Source organism: Vipera berus, assembly GCF_964194415.1.
Source record: "Vipera berus genome assembly, chromosome: 5".
Taxonomy (NCBI): domain Eukaryota; kingdom Metazoa; phylum Chordata; class Lepidosauria; order Squamata; family Viperidae; genus Vipera; species Vipera berus.
Genome location: NC_138207.1, coordinates 34041039 through 34062065, shown reverse-complemented (window position 1 = coordinate 34062065; position 21027 = coordinate 34041039). Strand labels below are relative to the sequence as shown.

Sequence of the window (21027 nt, the reverse complement as noted above, 5' to 3'; positions counted from 1 at the left end):
GTATTTAAGTCTCCATTCTAGCCTGATATCATTCAACATATTTATAAATGTATTGGTAAAACTTAAGAAATATTATTATATAATTTTTATATCATCCAATTTGTGGATGATATGAAAAAGGGGATATAGCAAACAGTATAGAGATTAGTATCAGGGTTCAGGAAGATCTTGACAAGTTAGAAGAATGAAATTAACAAGATGAATTTCTATAAGGAAAATATAAAACATTTCATTTAGGCAAGAAAAATCAAAGACATGATTGGAAGATGGGCAAGACCATATTAGACAGAATCACAGCATCAGGATTATGAGAAGCCATTGTTGCTCTCTATTAAGTTTTGGTCAGAGTATAAAGAGAATAACTGGCCCAGTTTGGGACATTACATTTTAGAAAGGATATTTTAAGGTGTATAGCTATTAACATTTTTCAGTGACTGTATTAAAAGTTTTATTGCTCCAGGGATCACTGATCTTCTGGATGCCAGTGAAACCATGAAGAGATCAACATATAACCAGGGACCAGACTATAGTTCAACTGTTGTATAATGGTTTGCGTCTCACTGTTAGTAACATCTGGCTTTTTAACTCACCCAAATCTGTTTGTCATGAAGTGCAGGAGTGCCATAATTGTTCACTACCCTGTATCCACAAAGGCCAGCTGCAGATTATCCTACAGTGATGTGTGTAATGTTATATTTGTGCAATGATGAACTATGGCAATATGATCTCAAACTAGTTTGCATAAAAATCACATAAACTCTTCCATACACGCATCTCATTATCATATTTGCCTATTTGGCAAAGCTACTGAGAATACATTCATGCATAATTGAGACCCAGCTCCCAACTGTTGGGCATGCCTAGTTCACAATACTTCATGCCATCACAGCTGGCACTAATGGGCACTCTTGCTGGCAGTCTTTACAGACTGAAGAAAGTTTAATTGGCCACACACATTGATTCACACAACCACACAATTTGTTTCACATGAAGAGTAGTTCAGGCACAATGGCTAGCAATGTGGATTCATACTTCTACATGGCCACTAAACATTAAGAGGAAAAGAGAAGTGTTATCTTCCAGGTTTCTATAAACTGCACCCTGTTCAAGAAAATAAAATTAATAACTTTCCAGGGCCTTATTTACATTCAAATGAAAAAAAAGATAGATATTCTCTTCTCCTCACTGTCAATAGTAAGCATTTTCTTCATCTAAGTGACAATTGGAATCCTGTGAGGATTTTTTAAAAATCTCTTCTGGTAAAGGGCATTTTTTAAAATTTAATTTTTATTACAGTCATGGACCAGGACACAAAAAATTAAATATTAAAATAAAAAAACTGTACAGAACCAAACAGCACAAGGCATAGTAATGTATTACAATTGATAGTGGTGAAATCAATGGGTGATTAAACTGCCTAATTTTACAGACAGTGTAACAAAATGTAGCTATGTTAAGAGAAACTGAATCATGCTGATACAACAATAATAGTTTTACATAGAAATGATCAGAATTTCCAGGATATTTAATCAGGTAAGGTTATAAGTTATAGAGGGGGCAATACAACAGAACATGAGCTGTGCTTTCAATGGCCCCTTGTCCAGAGGGGCACAATTCTGGTAAAAGGTACCAGAACTGCACTACTGTCTTGACATTCTTTTAATTGGACAATATGGACAAAAGAACAGCACTAAATTTACTTTTCTTGTTGATAAGAATTTGTGTTTATGGAATGCATCTGATACACTTTTCCATGTTAGTGACTTTGTTTATTCTGAGTTAAAAGCGCTGGATCATTCTGTTCCAATACTTTCTACTTTGAATGGCCCTACTCTCTTAATTGATCATGGCATCTGGCCCTCTCAATTCCTGGCAAATAGATGGGGAAGAAATGGAGGTAGTGACAGATTTTATTTTCCTGGGCTCCGAGATCACTGCAGATGGGGACTGTAGCCAAGAAATTAAAAGACGCTTGCTCCTTGGGAGGAAAGCCATGGCAAATCTAGACAGCACACTAAAAAGCAGAGATATCACCCTGTCAACAAAAGTGCGTATAGTCAAGGCTATGGTCTTCCCAGTTGCAATGTATGGCAGTGAAAGTTGCACCATAAGAAAGGCTGAGCGCCAAAGAATTGAAGCCTTTGAACTATGGTGCTGGAGAAGACTCCTGCAAGTCCCTTGGACTGCAAGGCGATCAAACCGGTCAGTCCTAGAGGAGATCAACCCTGACTGCTCTTTAGAAGGCCAGATCCTGAAGCTGAAACTCAAATACTTTGGCCACCTAATGAGAAGGAAGGACTCACTGGAGAAGAGCCTAATGCTGGGAAAGATTGAGGGCACTAGAAGAAGGGGACGACAGAGAATGAGGTGGCTGGATGGAGTCACTGAAGCAGTAGGCGTGAGCTTAAATGGACTCCAGAAGATGGTAGAGGACATGAAGGCCTGGAGGAATGTTGTCCATAGGGTCGCGATGGGCCGGACACGACTTCGCAACTAACAACAACAACAACAACAACTCTCTTAATTCTGCTACTTAAAATCCCTTATCTTCAAAGTATGCGCATGATTTCAACACAGTTATTTTATGTGTTATATCACTAAGATAAAATGTGTTCCTTTCTATATTTAACTTTTGTAGGATATTAAAAAGACACATTTATAAACATTAGCAACTTTTAACTTCTATTAATGGGTGAACCTCTTAAAATTAGTGTACTTCCAGATGATGACCAAAGGATTCTATGTATTATATTTCAAGAATGAAGGCAAGAAGAAATGTTGAGCTGTTTATAAATCAATCTGATAATGCTTGTTTCTTATCTCACTGGGCTCTCTTCCTTTAAAGATTGTTCTGTTATTTTCAGTCTCATTTAGAAAAACAGAAATTTTACTAACTCACACTTGGAATGAAGTGTTCCAGATGGCAGAGTAAAAAGAACTTACCTAATGTACAAAAGGTCATTCACTAAAGCCCATTTATTAATGTACTCCAAGGATATATCTTCTGATGTTGTTATTGCATCAATAAAATTGTCAACTCAAAATAGGAGTTAAATTCACATTAGGGTTTTAGATATAATAATATATTTTCAAATGAAAAAATTATACAGAATATATATCAGCAATTTTGTCTCCACAGTTTGAAATACTTTGTAAATAAAAACATTTCTTTTTTTATTCATGATCCGTTCTTATTGTATGATTAAAAGTTATAAATTGTGTACTTAACTGCCTATATATAGACCTATATGTTGCAGAATCTGAAGCAACCAGATATTTCAAGTTTCCTCACTTACTTCTCTATCCTATCAACATTTCTCCTTCCTGGGCCTTTGCAGTAAGGTGTGGGATATTTTTTTAAAGGCTAGATATATGGATGAATGAATGAGTCCCTTCCTGACTAACAAAAACAGAAGCAAAGCTTATGAGCAATCCCTCCAATCATTCCCTTGATATTTTGCCATTCTCTAATCAATTTCACAAGTTTCGGAAAATCTTCTGTTAAGCACTTCCAGTTAGTCTCTCACAATCTTTTTTTTCTGCTTTGTATAATTTATTTGGTGACATCCCACAAATAAAAATGAAAATGAATTAGGCTCATAGTCTTTTGATGTAGGCATGTTTCTTCCAAGTCCAATTTTTACAGTAATTATTCTGATACAGATAGCCTTTCATGGCATGGATTCAGGCTTCTTGAAGGACTGTCTCATCCATGGATTGGCCCGTCCTACCCATGCCGATAAAGGAAGCATGCTGTGAGCCCCATCAGCCTGATCATTCTGGTGGTTGCAGGTGAAGGGCCTTCTCTGCTGTTGCACCTGCCCTCTTGAACATCTTGTCTCCCAGTATGAAGTCAGCCCCATCCCTCCTGACCTTCGACAAGAGATTAAAAACCAGCTAGCTTAGGGCTCCAATGTGGGAACATCACAGTAGAGGTGGTTGATCGATTAACAACAGATTCTACCTTCGCTCCATCCTGCACTCCCCATCTTTAATTGGATCATAGTGTTTGGCTTGATTTAACTTAATATTTTTAGTATATTTATCTTTATCTTTCATGATTATAAGCTGCCCAGAGTTACCTTGTGGTGAGATGGGCAGCCAATAAATTTAATAAACAAACAAACAAACAAAAAACAAATGGATAGTAGCTATCTGATCAAATACATCTTAGAAAACATTATTTACCCCAACAAAAAATATGCTCAATTAACTTCAACTATAGTGTGGTAATTGTCCACATGGAGAAAAAAAAATCTAGTGTTGTTTCTGGGATCCTAGAAGATTGCCCTATGGCCACTTAAACTAAGAAAGAAAAATGTCCAAGCCATGTAGCATGTCATCAGCATCTCAAGTGTTCACAGTGTCTTGCAGAAGATCTGGTAGCTTTTTTTCTTTTAAAATCATTTAGATCCATGCCAATCCCACCTTACTAATTTTTCATAAACTGCTAAAACCTGGTTGTTTCCCAAGTCTTGGGTTAGAATGAAATAGTCAGGATATATGTGTGTGTGTTTGTGTGATAACATCAGTTTTCCAGTTGTTTGTATTTCTTTTTCTTAGATATAGGCTGATTTCTCTTTAACATGAACATAGGTTCATTGTGGAGGTGGATAGCCTTGAAAATAAAGTATCGCATTACATCGAATAAAATGATTGTGCCGGTCTCACTCATATTCAATTCCAACTCCATGGCAACATATCACAAAAGCAGTTCCTCTTGAGGTAACAGACACTTACATCTTGATTGGACATATCCCAATAAGGCCTCTCTCCATATGACATCACTTCCCACATGACAATTCCATAGCTCCAGACATCACTGGCTGATGTAAATTTACGATAGGCAATTGCTTCTGGTGCAGTCCATCTGATAGGAATCTTACCACCCTACAAATAAATCAACAGAAGCATTTATACAACTGCAACTACTTTAGGTTTGTTTATTCATTTATATAGGTTTATATAATGTTCTAATTTTATATGATGTTCATCATTACTTATATAAAGAAACAGGACATTAATGAAAAGATAACAGAGCAATCCCACTCCCTACACAACTTCCACACAACCTTTTCTGCAAGCAAAAGAAATTAGGAAGAAAGCAGACTTAAACATGAAAAGTTCAACCACTTCAGTTTTATCATCTTTGTGGTCATATCCTGTGGTTTTTAAAATATGAGATAAGTATGTAGGTAAGAAAGATATAATACAGAGACTTCCGGTCCTGCACGGTACCGACTGGTCGCAGGCTTGTGGACTGCGGCCAACTTTCATCCTGCCTGGAGACCCTAATGGGTCCAAGCCACCCTGGACAGGTGGTGAAGAAAGAAGGGTGCTCTGGCGACTCTGGAATGACAGCAGTCATTCCATTTGTCTTTGGGAAAGCCTTCTAACCTGACAGGAGAAAACCTGTATTTAATCGATCAGCCCAAGCTACTTGCAACCAGAGTCCAAAAGAACTAGCCAGCATTACAGTAAACAGCATACTTGAAACTGGGTGAGGAATCTGATTTTCCCTTTTTTATTCTACTTTTCCTTGAAAAGATCCCTAAGAAGCAAAATAGCTCTGAAAGTGAAGGAGGGGGACTTCCGCCCCATCCTTATACTAATGGAAGTGGCAAATTAAAATTTCTATGGAGGATCAAAATATATGCTAGTGAAATAAATTTATAAACTTGAAAGCTAAAATTTAACTTTGGACAAGTTTAAGATTGTTGAATGGTTAAGACTCTCATTTTAAATACTATAGTTCATATTGAAAACTAAATAGATCCTGGCACCTAGTGGTGGATGAAGATTATTACAGCTATGATGTCCATAGAGAACTTGCCAAAACCTGGGAAAAGCTAATCTGTGTTTGTGATCTTCAAAGCTTTAATAATAAAGAACAGCTGTGAGGGGAAAAAAAGACAACAATCTGGGCTGCAGACAAAGAGACAATTATAAACTTTATGAAAAAAATATTTTTTGAACTCTTTGGATTACAAATATCTATTTAAATGGGACTCTAAGGCTATTTGCAGATGAAGAAAACTCCAACTTTTGGCCATCATGGATCAGAGACATGTAGACAGAACACACCAAGAAAACATAAATACCTCTCAGAAGGAGATATATAGTATACTGCAATTAATTCAAATAACACTGAGTTCAAATCACAAAGAAATCCAAAATAACTGAAAATACAAATCAATCTATCTCTAAGTTAACTGTACAACAAAAAAACTTCCAGGAAACAACAGAGAAGGAGCAGACAAAACAAATAAGTGGACATAAAATTGAAAATAGAGAGTCAAAGATGGAACTTAACAAAGCAAGAAAACATGTTTTAATCCTAAGAGGAAAAAATTTACAAGAAATGTAAAAAACAACTCATCCCTTAAGACTACAAAATAAATCTGAGGACAAAAAAACAGATTGAATAAAATGGAATGTAGAGATGTCGAAAACATCAGAGAGAAAGGAAGTGATAAGACAAGCAAAGGAGAAAAACATTTTCAAGAAACATGGAAAGGCAAAAGCCTCACATAAATAAACTTTATTCAATTTACTTCTTATACCTACAGCAACAGTCATGAATATATGGAAAACCTTTTTGATTCAGCAAAACACATTGATCAAGAAAGATACTGGTCAAAGAAAAAAGATCAAAGTGAAAAATTAAGAAAATAGATGATGGGATCTACCAGAGAGAATATTAAAAAACAACCATTTGTTTGAATATGGTTAAAAAAATTGAAAAGATTCTGAATACATCTGTCATTCTAAGAGAAATGAATTCCTTAAATAATACTGTATGCTTTTTTCATCCTTTTTATTTTATTTCTTGATATAAGTAATATAATACTGCTGAAATGGCCTAGATGAAGGAAATGTTTTAGATAATTAAATGTGTCTGAATTTAGGGAAATTATAATGTATAACAAAAAATGTTTTGAACAAGAGTTAAAGGATTAGATGACTAGGCACATTAAATGGAATATTTAAAGATTAAATATATTTTTAATCATGGTTAAAAAGAATAAGAAATTTGGGGAATGAATATATATTAGCTTAGGAGGAATATATATTTTAAGTATTTTACTTTTTATGTTTTTTTTAATTCTTGCTCTCTTTTCCTTTTCTTTACTGTTTTTAACCTATTCTTTAAGAAATGTAAGTGTGTTGATATGGTTTATATGGGAAAAATGGATTTAAATCTTTAAATGTAATTATCTATTGAGAAAATCTTAATCAGCAAGAATACTTTGAACTTTACGAGAGAAACAAATCTAAATAAGGACTGCAGCAGGATATAAGATGAGGCAACCAGAATGATTAGATAGAAAAGAAATATTATATTGATGTGATCATTATTTCTAGGAATATTGGTGAAAAATCATATATGTAACTGTTATTTATCAAAATAAAAAGAACTGTATTATTTCAAGGTTTGCAAAGATAATTTGGGGAAAATGGGAAATCAGCTTAATGTACTATGTGGATTATGGATTATAGAAACCAATTGTTAATGATTTTTCTTTAAAAATGTAAACCCAGCAAACATACTATTTACCAACTATTAAGTGATTTATGTTTTAAAAAATCAATAAAATATATGGAAAAAAAGAAAAGAAAGTTATAATATAGGTAGCTCTCAACCTATACTCACAATTGAGCCCAAAATTGCTGTTGCTAAGTGAATTGTAAAGTTAAGTGAATTTTGCCCTATTTTATGACCTTTCTTGCCACAGTTGTTAAGTGAATCACTGCGGTGGTTAAGTTAGTGACATGGTTGTTAAATGAATCTGGCTTCCCCACTGACTTTGCTTGTTAGAAGGTTGCAAAAGATCACATGACCCTCATATATATGAGTGTTGACAAGTTTCTGAATTTTGATCACATGATCATAAAGATACTGCAACAGTCGTTAAGTGTGAGAAACAGTCATAAGTCACTTTCAATGATCACTAAATGAACTGTTATAAGTCGAGGACTACCTGTAAACATTTCAGTGGTTGGAGTAGGTTTTCAGGGTCCTGCTAAGGAAAGGAAAGCCTAGGAGCTTATGTTGGGCTTTTAATTATAATCAGTCCTTACCCACAGCCCAGTCGATGCTCTGGTGGAGGCCTGGGAAATGGCTGCCGCCAGGGCACTTGACTGCGTTGTACCCATGCGACCTCTGACCCGGCACAGATCCCGTTGGGCCCCATGGTTCTCTGTGGAGCTCCGGGAGATGAAGCGTCAGAGACGAGGTCTAGAGAGCGGTTGGAGGTCCAGCCGATCCGAATCCGACCGATTGCAGCTAAGAACCTTTATAAGGTCTTATCTTGCGGCGATAAGGACGGCGAAGTCTAACTACTTTGCCGCCCTTATCGCGTCCGTAGATAATCGCCCGGCCGCCCTGTTTAGGGTGACTCGCTCCCTCCTTAACCAGGAGGTGAGGGAGGATCCCTTGCGGGGACGAGCCGAGGAGTTTAGTCATCATCTGGCGGACAAAATCGCTCAGATCCGGACCGGTCTGGACTCTGACTGGGCAGAGTCTGATGTGGAGGAATCGGGCGGTCTTGAGCACATTATCTGGACTGAGTTCGACCCTGTTTCCCCTGATGATGTGGACAGGATCATGGGGAGACTGAGCACCACCACCTGTTTGTTGGATCCGTGCCCCTCCTGGCTAGCTTATGCAGCTCGGGAGGGAACACGAGGCTGGTTCCATGCAGTAATAACTGCTTCTTTGAAGGAGGGTGTCTTCCCTGCCGCCTTGAAGGAGGCGGTGGTGAGACCCCTCCTCAAGAAGCCTGCTTTGGACCCAGCTGTTTTAAATAACTATCATCCAGTCTCCAACCTTCGCTTTTTGGCGAAGGTTGTTGAGCGTGTGGTGGCGCATCAGCTTCCTCTGTTCCTGGAGGAAACTGATTATCTGGACCCGTACCAATCGGGTTTCAGACCCGGACACAGCACGGAGACGGCATTGGTCGCGCTGGTGAATGATCTCTGGAGGGCAAGGGACAGGGGTTGCTCCTCTGTCCTGGTCCTATTAGATCTCTCAGCGGCTTTCGATACCATCGACCATGGTATCCTGCTGCGGCGTCTCAGGGGGTTGGGAGTGGGAGGCACCGTTTTACGGTGGTTCTCCTCCTACCTCCAGGGCCGCTCGCAGTCGGTGTTGACGGGAGGGCAGAGATCCGCCCCGAGGTCTCTCATTTGTGGAGTCCCTCGGGGGTCGGTTCTCTCGCCTCTCCTGTTCAACATCTATATGAAGCCGCTGGGCGAGATCATTCGTGGTTTCGGGGTGGGGTATCATCAGTACGCTGATGATACCAAACTTTTTCTTTCCACCCCGAACCAACCCAGTGATGCCCTCGCCGTGATGTCCCGGTGCCTGGAGGCGGTTCAGGTCTGGATGGGGAGAAACAGGCTTCGTCTCAATCCCGCCAAGACTGAGTGGCTGTGCATATCGGCATCTCGGGCTAACCAGACTATTCCACCTCTAACGATGGGGGGTGAGGTGTTACCCCCCCGTTGATAGGGCTCGCAACTTGGGCGTCCTCCTGGATTCACGACTCAATTTTGAAGACCACATAGGAGCCGTGACCTTTTGCACAGGTTCGCCTGGTGCGCCAGTTGCGTCCCTATCTGGACCGAGACGCCCTACGCACAGTTACTCATGCGCTCGTGACCTCCCGTTTGGACTACTGTAACGCTCTCTACATGGGGCTGCCCTTGAAGACCACTCGGAGGCTTCAACTGGTGCAGAATGCGGCCGCGCGAGTTGTAATGGGGGTCTCCCGATACTCCCATGTAACACCTCTACTCCGCGAGCTGCATTGGCTTCCGGTTGCCCTCCGGGTGAAATTCAAGGTGCTGGTTATCACCTATAAAGCCCTACATGGCCTGGGTCCGGGGTATTTGAGGGAACACCTACTGCCGGCATCAAATGCCCTTCGCCCAGTGCGCTCCCACAGGGAGGGTCTGCTCAGGGTCCCACCGGTAAGAGATTGCCGGCGGGTGACACCCAGGGATAGGGCCTTCTCAGTGGGGGCGCCTGCCCTCTGGAACCAGCTGCCAGTGGAGCTGAGGACTGCCCCCGACCTCTGGTCATTCTGCCGGGGCCTGAAGACCTGGCTCTTTGAGCTCTCGGGCCCAGGCTGAGGAATAATTTATTTTAATCGGGGTTTTAAATGCACAGGGTTAGTTTAATCTTTTTTAAATGGGTTTTAACTTTTGTATTGCTGGTTTTTTAACTCCCTGTAAACCGCCCTGAGTCCTCAGGGAAAGGGCGGTATATAAATGGAATAAAATAAATAAATAAATAAATAAAACTGTTTGCTTCTTTTAAGCAAAATTCAGTTTTTATGTTTTTGATTTCTACTGTTGTTGTTTGTTTGTGTTGTTCTTTGCTGGCAGGGACGCAAAATCATGAAATGGTCTTATGTGTTATATTGTAATAGAGTTTGGGCTTTTATTTTTTGTTACTAGTATTGGTATTATATTGCACCATGTATATGTATATATCTGTGTGTGGGTGTGTGCACACACAAAAATGTATTGATTTCTCCGCTTATAGCTTCATTAATGGACTGTGTGCTCCAAGATCTCTGAACCTGAATTGTTTTCTTTCAGACATTTCATTATGAAACTAGGCAATATCATCAGTGCTAGAGTGCTAGCAGTTACCTAGTTTAGTAATGAAAGGCCTGCAAGAAAACAACCAAGCTCAGAGAGGATCAAGGACCCCACAGTTCAACCCTGAGGTACAAATATTCTCTTCTATCAGTACATTAATATAATAAACTAGCAAAACATGGTTTTGTAAGATTAGCATTTCAATCCTATCCAGGGCTTTTTTTCTCATAGAACGCTCAGAACGGAGTTCCGGCACCTTTTTTGGATGGAACCTTGTAGGGTAGGCAAGGTGGGTTGTTTGACATGTGTGAGTTCCGGCAGCTTTTTCTTTTACAAAAAAAGCACTGATCCTATCATTGCTAGCATGGTTGCTAGCAGAAGTTCTGCTACTGTAATCTTTCTTGTCTGCTGTTACTGCCAGGCTTGTTTTACATGCACTGGAGTCATAGAGACATTTATCAAGCAACTGGATGGCCTGATCACAGTCAACAAATCAGTTCAGAACTACCACTTTGGAATGCTTCAAAACATGTATACTGTTCTAAAACTGAATAAAGCATGTTGCTGTTACAATTCTAATGTATGCCTTCTTATCACCAAATGTGGGAAGAATAATGGCTGTAAACAGTACCACTCTTACTATTTGCTTTTGCTTCTCTAGAATAAACATGACCATAAATAGCTATTTTATTTGCTTTAGAAAAAGACATTAGAATCACTTTTCTTTTTTAAAAGCTCATCTGGTACAATATGGCACATGTAAATGATTTTTATGAAGAACATATTTTTATATTTTTATTAAAGTTTATGAACGTAAAGATATAAATATTTATGCAAACTAAGAAGAATATAAAGAAGAAAAAGTGAAGAGAAAAATAAAAAAAAATATTTACAAAAATGACTTCTTCTTCCTCCAAATAAGTACCAACAACTTCAGGAATTTATGACCTTTTCTGATATTTTAATAAAGTATTTGTACTTCCCATAATTCATCTCTTATCAATCGATAAATTATATAATTTCATCATTCAGTCTGAATCAGCAAAAGTCCATTAGGAGCTATAGGAATAGAATATATATTTTAATCTTGATGAAATAAGTCTACTTATATTGCTTCTTAAATCTACTTTTAAAAGCTTGATCTTTAATCCATTAAAACAAAGTCCCACAAGACTATGGAGAGTGTCAATCATCCAGGTCATGGTTTTCCCAAAGGTGCTTTTTTCTTCTTTCTCAAAAGGCAACTTGACTTGGTTTTTGTTTTCTTTTGAAAACTTTTTGCTTCTTATCCAAGAAGCTTCTTTGACGAGAAGCAAAACATTTTTCAAAGAAAAAAAACCCCAAGAAAGTCCAGTTGCTTTTTGAGGGGAAAAAAATCTTTTGGACAATGTCCCACAAGTTGATTTCTTATCATTTTCTCTCAGAAACTCATTCAGTAGGAGCTCTTTTGTAAATCCAAGATAAGAAAGCTACCCAAGTCATTCTTCTGACTTCATTATTTGTATGTTCCTTTTTATTATTGTTTTATTATTATTAAAAGTTTAGCCAGCTTCATTTGTAAATCCAGAGTAGCATCATTTTGCATAGCATTTCCGTAGTCTGGCATTTTTAAATCCAGTTTCAGATCCACATACAAATTAGTTCAGTCAATATTTTGTCCATTAAAGCCTGTTTCTTTTCTGTAACCTCTTTTAAATCAATTTTCATAGTAGCTGTTGTGTACTGGGTTCATTGCGCAGGAATGAAGACGAGGCAAGTGAGTTCAGCGAAGATCATGGCTTATTGCTTGCAGGATCTGAACTGGAGAACAGGGCTGCAGATGCAGCAATTTATACCCTGGCCCCCAGGCGGCAGCCAATAGGTTTGAAGCAACCTATCGCCGCCCTAGGGACAACCAATAGCAGTGCTGGAGATGGGTTGTCTGAGGAGCTGGGAGCCGTTAGCTAGCTTCCCTGCTCAAACAGCCTTCCAGCAATTACCATGTGGTGTTCCCTTAACAAAGCAAGCCCAATACATTACAGTAGCAGATAATCTTAAAGAGCAGATTGTTCCCAAATTTTCTTGAATTCTTCCAAGTGAAATAATTTTGGCCCATATATTTACATAAAATCTACAAATCTACATTCCAATCAAGATTTCTTAGAATTATTTTCAATATTTTCCTATATATTTTTTGTAAAATTTTAAACAACTGACAGGAAATATTATTTCAAGTCGATAGGGCTTCTGTTTATAACTTTTCAAAATCAACATTCTAGTCACTCTTGCTTTTATTCAAAAATAAGTTAAAAATTAAAATTCTTTTTACAATCTTTATCTTAGGTAAAGGTAAAGGTTCCCCCGCACATGCGTGCTAGTCATTTCCGACTCTAGGGGCCGGTGCTCATCTCCATTTCAAAGCCGAAGAGCCAGCGCTTGTCCGAGGACGTCTCCGTGGTCATGTGGCCGGCATGACTAGACGCCAAAGGCGCACGGAACGCTGTTACCTTCCCACCGTAGCGGTCCCTATTTTTCTACTTGCATTTTTACGTGCTTTCGAACTGCTAGGTTGGCAGAATCTGGGACGAGTAACAGGTGCTCACTCTGCTACACGGCACTCGGGATTCGACCCGCCAAACTGCCGACCTTCTGATCGACAAGCTCAGTGTCCTAACCCACTGAGCCACCGTGTCCCTTTCAATCTTTATCTTACAATCCTTATAAAAATGTATTTCATTATATATAGAAGGAAATTCAGTTCGTGTAATGAAAATTGCCCTTCTGAAGATTGTTAACATCCAAAAAAACCATTAGCAAGCAACATGCTAAGGTGATTAAGAGAGGAAGTATATAAACCCAATATCCATTTAAAGGCACTGAACGGTGGTTTAGGTGAGATGTCTTTCCCCCAGCTCACACAGCTCTAAAACAGTCTTACTTCATGGGAAACCTCTGTGTGGAGCACTTGTGGGCAATCCAGGCCCTTTCCTTATCTATAGAGGTATTGCCAGGAGCCAGTCAATTCATTGGATACCTTTTCTATCACAGCATCAGCTCCTTTCTCGAGACCTAACTTTGCCATTACTTTCCCATAAGTTTGATTTTTATGAATAACACATTAAGTTATATTATAACAACTGTTATCAAAATCAAACCCAGTTTGTTTTATCTAACTTGCTATAAATCCTGGGATGATTTTCACAATGCTTTATGCTTGCAACTTGGGCATCCTCCTTGACTCCCGGCTCAATTTTGAAGACCATATAGGAGCCGTGACCAGGGGGGGCTTTTGCCCAGGTTCACCTGGTGCGCCAGTTGCGACCCTACCTGGACCAAGATGCCCTACGCACAGTCACTCATGCGCTCGTGACCTCCTGTTTAGACTACTGCAACGCTCTCTACATGGGGCTGTCCTTGAGGACCACTCGGAGGCTTCAGCTGGTGCAGAATGCGGCCGTGCGAGTTGTGATGGGGGTTTCCCGATACTCCCATGTAACACCTCTACTTTGCGAGCTGCATTGGCTCCCAGTTACCCTCCGAGTGAGATTCAAGGTGCTGATGATGACCTATAAAGCCCTAAATGGCTTGGGTCCGGGATATCTGAGGGAACACCTGCTGCAAGCATCAAGTTCCCTTCATCCAGTGCGCTCCCACAGGGAGGGTTTGCTCAGGGTGCCGCCGGTAAAAGATTGCCGGCGGATAACACCCAGAGGGAGAGCCTTCTCAGTGGGTGCACCTGCCCTCTGGAACCAGCTGCCCGTGGAGCTCAGGACTGCCCCCGACCTTCGTTCATTCCGCCGGGACCTGAAGACCTGGCTCTTCGAGCTCTCTGGTCCAGGCTGAGAATTTTAATTTTAATTGGGGTTTTTACTTTTTTTTCAGGGATTGATGTATTTTTTTTAATTGTTTTTAACTTTTGTATTTCTTGTTTTAAATACCCTGTAAACTGCCCTGAGTCCTTCGGGAAAGGGCGGTATATAAATCTAAGAAAATAAAAATAAATAAATAAATACTTCCCCCTTTAAACAATAAGGAACTGTAGATATATGGAACTGTTATAATCAAGACATGAAAAAAATGGAATAATGGCCCAAAGCCAATTAAACAACAGTCTATATTTATCAGAGTAAAATACAATTGACAAAGAAACAAACAGCTCAGGTCACTATCTAATTTTAATCACAAACTCGAGCATTAAGCTCTATGTTAAAATGATATGGGAAGTAAAATACAATGGTATTTCCTGTGCCTGCCACACAAGCAGATTAGAAGAAAACCATTGTAAGACTATAAGAACTGACGGTGAGGTCCTGGCTTAGCTTCTATCCCAAGAAAGTGATGGAAAACATTATTAAACTAGATTTATGTATTTAATGAAACTGGAAAACATGCCATGTTTTCAGGAAGGTAAAAGTTTGCCTTACCAACCTTAACATTACTTGCAATTTAAGAACATACCAATACAAGAAGAACCTTACTGGATCTGGTCAAGAGCATATCTAGTCCAATAATCTGTCAAGCACATCAGACAGATGAATGGGGCATGAAGGGGTTAATTCTCTTCCATTGCTGCTCCTTAACACCTGTTTTTAAACTTACTGCCTTAGATTCCAGAAATAATCTACAGTAGTCAAGACAAAGAACCACCCACTGTTCTGTGCTCTAAGAATTTGCTGAGTCCCTTTTAAAATAATCAAAATTGGTGACCATTTTGTCTGATATTACAAATTTAACTATTTGCCTCTGATTTCTCCCACATTTTATTTTAATAATAATAATAAAGTTGGAAGGGACCTTGAAGGACATCTAGCCCAACCCCCTGCTCAGGCAGGAAACCCTATACCATTTCAGACAAATGGCTGTCCAGTCTCTTCTTAAAAACTTCCAGTGTTGGAGAATTCACCACTTCTGGAGGCAGGTTGCTCCATGGATTAATTGTTCTAACTGTCAGGAAGTTTCTCCTTAGTTCTAGGTTGCTTCTCTCCTTGATTAGTTTCCATCCATTGCTTCTTCTCCTGCCTTCAGGCGCTTTGGAGAATAGCTTGACTCCCTCTTCTTTGTGGCAGCCCCTGAGATATTGGAACACTGCTATCATGTCCCCCCTCATCTTTCTCTTCATTAAGCTAGACATGCCCAATTCCAGCAGCCGTTCCTTATATGTTTTAGCCTCCAGTTTCCTAATCATCTTTGTTGCTCTTCTCTGTACTCTTTCTAGAATCTCAACTTCTTTTTTACATCGTGGTGACCAAAACTGGATGCAGTATTCCAGGTGTGGCCTTACCAATGCATTGTAAAGTAGTTCATTTTAGGTATTATTAAATGAGAGAAGAGAAAAACCTGCTCTCTATATATATTTCCAAGCTATGTATGATTTTATAAATCTATAAAAATTAGAGAGCCAGTCTGATCAAGTGCTTAAGGCACCAGGCTAGAAACCAGGACACTGTGAATTCTAGTCCTGACTTAGGCATAAAAGTTAGCTGGGTGACTTTGGGCCAATCACTGTCCCTCAGTGTAGCCCAGCCCATTCCACAAAATTGCTGTAGGAAAATAAGAGTATTAGGTGTGATGAACTTGAACTATGTATAAAAATAATAAAAGGAGGATATAAATAAAGAAATCCTCCCAGAACACTTTTGTAACATAGAAAACCTGTCACATGATGCTGTTTAATTATTATAAGTAGTCACCATACCAGTTCCTCTAGCCCACAGACACACAAATACACAAAGTATTTGGTTAAAGCAACCAATCTCTTTTATTTTCAGAAAATATTGATAGGTCTTTGTGGGTCTAGAATAATCCTTTAAAGTAAGTATGATGCTCTACTTTATTGAATTTCTCATGATATTCCTTTTTTTAAAAAAAAGCTTTCTGGGAATATCCATATAACTATAGCTGAAAAACTATAGCTGTAAAACTGTCATATGCTCTCTTTTTTTGTTTAATTCACTTAAAATACATGTTCTTGTGTCTGGGATATATCTGTGTCTATGTGGCATTTCATTTTTAGTATCACCTGCACCAACTCCTGGAACTGAATTGAAAACATTCAATGACTGGTGATTGGAACAGTCTTGCACTTTAATGTTGGCAGCTGCTCATTGAAATTATGAGAAAGACACAAGCAAATGAGCTGATTTCTTACACTCATGGTATTTGATACTTTGGATGGTAGCCAAGTTATAGCTTTCTTTTTCATTTATTATGGTAATGAAAAATACTTTTCATCCCTATAACCCATATGGTTATCTTGGCTTGTATTAGTGACATTTTTTTTAAAAAAAACCTAACAATTTGAAATTAATTCTGGTTACTCAACTGTGGAACTTATCCAAACTGTCCTGAATGGTGATATCAAAACAAGACAATGTACTGTGATGCAAATTATATATATTTTTGATGTTCCATTGGAAGCAAAAACACTTCACTATATTTGCATCACTGAATTGAAAGAAAAGCTTTTCAATCATTTCCTCCTGACCTTCTGTTTGAACACAGCTCTCTAGAAATCTGTCTTGGCTCAAAACCTCACTGCCCTTGTTAGTGGGAAATTACAGGGCTGGACAGCATTAAAATACTCAAAAGGCAGATTGCAATTTTCTCTCCCCTCCCAGTCTTTTTAATGAACTGCATGTTCATTATAGGGGAAGTCTGAGAATTAAACAGCACAAACTAGATTTTTCTAACAATCTCTGTACTTGGGAAAACAGATGGAGAACTGCTGGCATTTAAAAGCAAAACATCTAACAAAAATCATACCTCTTCATGATAAACCTTGCACCACCTTTTATCCTAATGTCTATAAGCTTCAGGGATGTTTATGATTACCAGGATACGGCTGTATAAGCTGTGATTTTTGCCTCATTAAACTTTTTATGCAGTCAGCAAAAACTCATGAAGCCACTAAATTGAGTATTGTTCCACCAGAAGTAAACATACTCATGTTCATGGAAATGTCACTGATCTCCATAAATAAGCAAAAAGCATATGGAAATACAAGTTTATTTTTTCTTTGCTTTTTTATTTACTATAGTTTGGATGCTACTCAGCTCCAAATATCTCTGAGCCACTTATATCAAGCAACACAACAATATAATCATTAAAATAGAATAGTAATCAAAATATCATCAATCACTTCTTAATCATAACAAAGATAATAATTAAAACAATATAAACTACCAAACCTCTTTAGCAGAGGCATAAAAGCTGTATTTTCTTCAAGATCCAAATAAGGAGGGATATTATATAAATATTGACCAAGAAAGGAGAGTTACAGGTGTCTTTTTAATGACATGAAGCTGGAATGTCTTTAGATAATATTACCTATTTTGCAAGTATACCATCTGTCATCTTTATGGAGTTGGAAGACATATATGATAGATAGACAGACAGACAAGATAGAGATGCAGGTGGAGATGAACAAGTTTTAACTTACCCTAGTCGTATAGGCTGCTTCAGGATCATCTTCTACACGGGACATACCAAAATCAGAAACTTTACAGACCAAGTTACTGTTAACTAGTATGTTTCGAGCAGCTAGATCCCGATGAACATAGCTCATGTCAGACAAATACTTCATTCCAGAACCAATGCCTCGGAGCATTCCTACCAACTGGATTACAGTAAATCTGCCATCATTCTTCTGAAGGGAAGGAATAAGGAAGATAAATAAAAAGAATACATTAGTGATTAATTATAAGTTCTTTTTCCAACTTTTTGGATTCTCCCTGAACCCATCAAAATTATATTTTAAAAGTGAATAAAGACAGGTCTTTATGAGAAATTGCACTAGTGTCTGTACTGACCAAGTGAATTCAAGCAGGCATTAGATAACAAATTGGTTCTCTCTGATCCTTAAGCTATTTATAGGAAAGCATAAAATATCACACTAAACATGCTCAATTTGTTGATAATTCATTTAAAAAGAGAGGTGATAAGGGACAACAATTCCTAAAAATCCAGCAGTGAGTATTCAAACAACTTTTACTGGTGAGAAAAGTAATATATTCTACACTTGAGGACTGTATTCCTCTTGGGACCAGGACCTCCTGTTGCTCAGTTCTCAAGAGGTGATGCATTTTTTTAAAACTCTCATACTGTACTACATTACATTCTTTCTTGCCATTGAACCTTATAATTAACTGGCAAAATATAATCCTGTGCTTTTTGCACTAGCTTACTGGGATATGTGGAATGCTCCCATTTTAATTAACCAACAACAATGTGAGACTTTTAATAAGCATTTTAATCAAACCTGCTTCTGAGTAAACATGGATTATTTAGAGCTTATTTTATGGTTCATTTACCCTCCCAGCAATGGAAATAGGGGAAAATGCACTGGTAAGCATCTCCAAACATAATTCTATTTCATCTACAAACCCCAATAGATAAACAAAGATATTAAAGTGTTTTTCGCTTTAGGTTTTATTATATACCAAGTACCTACCCTGAGAAAGGCATCCAAAGAACCATTCTCCATGTACTCAGTTATAATCATGACAGGTTTACCTAGATGTTGGAAATAGAGAACACATAGTTCATAGATGCAGACAATTTTGGTCAATGGATAGGGCTTTATTTTTACTTTTTTAAAAAAATCTAGAACTACTTCCTCAGATAGAATGAGCCAGAAAACAAATAATGTAAAAGTGTTAGTTTCAGCCAGAAAATTAGCACTTAAGCTAACTCACTGACAAGGTCTTTAACTACAGCACACATCATAATCTCCAGAGAGTATAAGAATCCATAATTGCTCACTAAAGAGAAATGGAGATGCAGTAATAGACCAAATAGGCCTATTTGCACTTGGAGTAATGTAAAGATAATTGCATCATTTGCTAGACAATTTGTATGTCTGTAGGCATTTGGCTGAGCAAAATCAAAGCAAAGATCCAGGTGTGGCATCAACAGTAATTTTCTTTCTCTTTAATTCATATGATTTTATTTTTAATGTTTTAATCTTACTTTATCCATTTGTTCTATCCTGAAAAGGCATGGAGAAATTAGTCAAGAAACTCTACTCCAGAAAAGACCAAATTTAATACAAAGCTGAAAACTAACCTTGGGTTGTCCATAAGTGATGCCCCATGCTAACCATTATGTTTTGAATTCATTATTATGCAATGCCAGCCATTGGTGTATTTATTTATAGACTATCTAAACACTATTTAATTCCTAAAGTATCTTTTATTCATATTCAAACTTTTTAGAATCATTCGATGATCTATTTGCATACACCTATTTTTTATAGAAGGTCTCTGCTTCTTTTAGATAGACTTTCTAAAGTTAAGTGCATTGACCAGGGAGGCACACAGGTAACCTTTACTGTTTAATACTAAATTTGATTTAATGTATCATGAATAGATCACAAAATGGGATATAATTCAGAAGGAAGGAAGGAAGGAAGGAAGGAAGGAAGGAAGGAAGGAAGGAAGGAAGGGAAGGAAGGAAGGAAGGAAGGAAGGAAGGAAGGAAGGAAGGAAGGAAGGACCCCAGTACAATCTGCTGAAACATTTGTCTGAGAAAATTGGATCCTGGAAAACATTTTCACACTGAAAAACTGCTATAATAATTTCTAATTAGCATATATTTCACCCAGTATGTTGTCCTAGCATGTTGCAATTGTAATATGGCCTCTCTTTAGAAATATTTTTATTAGAAAACAATATGCTATAGAACATTAATAAGCTGGTGATTTTTTTACCAATCTCATTTTTAGTGAGGGACACCTGCTTAATGCCAGTTTCTTCAGAATGTAAACATTCACAGCCATTGCCAAAATATTCTATCTCCTGGTCTTGTTCAAAATTTGTTTATAAGAAATATTTTTGTATGAATTACAAATCAGGCATCTATGACCCTTAACTATCTTATTTTCATAAGCACAGACCTCTTTTTCACCCCATGTACAGAAATCAAAGACAGACACATTAGTATGAATTTAGACATTCTGATTAGGAATTCAATTATTTAAAGAAAAAGGCTAAGCAAAGTCATTTGTCTTTATGTGTGAACATTCACCTCTCCTCACATTCATCACTGAAAATTGAATCTACTTAGTGCCAGTCTAGATATATTCATGACATAAACTCTTTGCAATATGACTAATGTCACCTAACAAATATATTTAAAGGAATTTTAATTAATTTTCTTCAATTAAAAGACATTTTATAAACTTAAAAAAGTATCATAACTTTTCAGATGAATATATTAATTATTGGCTCTATTATACCTAAACAGAGGGTAGCTAATAGAAGAATAAGAATAGAGACATGGATGACATGAAATTATTGTCTAATTCTGTTGAGCTTTGATTTCTACTTCAACATATGATTTAACCTACATGGAAATGGGTGAACTAAAGGAATCCAGTGGTTGGTTCAGTTTGATTTCAACTCTAGGCAATAATTAATTGTCTAATGCAAAATGTGATAT

The 21027-nt window shown here is 37.8% G+C and overlaps 1 protein-coding gene across 1 annotated transcript in view; it reads right to left on the bottom strand.

The window, feature by feature from the left end:
• The window catches only part of EPHA4 (EPH receptor A4), a gene marked incomplete at its 5' end in the record, with an annotated part of 180299 nt that overhangs the window by 6396 nt on the left and 152876 nt on the right, over window positions 1-21027 (bottom strand). The window contains 3 exons of the mRNA XM_081328820.1: window positions 4741-4890; window positions 18029-18235; window positions 19040-19101. Coding sequence (XP_081184946.1) covers window positions 4741-4890; window positions 18029-18235; window positions 19040-19101 — 419 coding nt within the window. The remainder of the gene's footprint in view (window positions 1-4740; window positions 4891-18028; window positions 18236-19039; window positions 19102-21027) is intronic.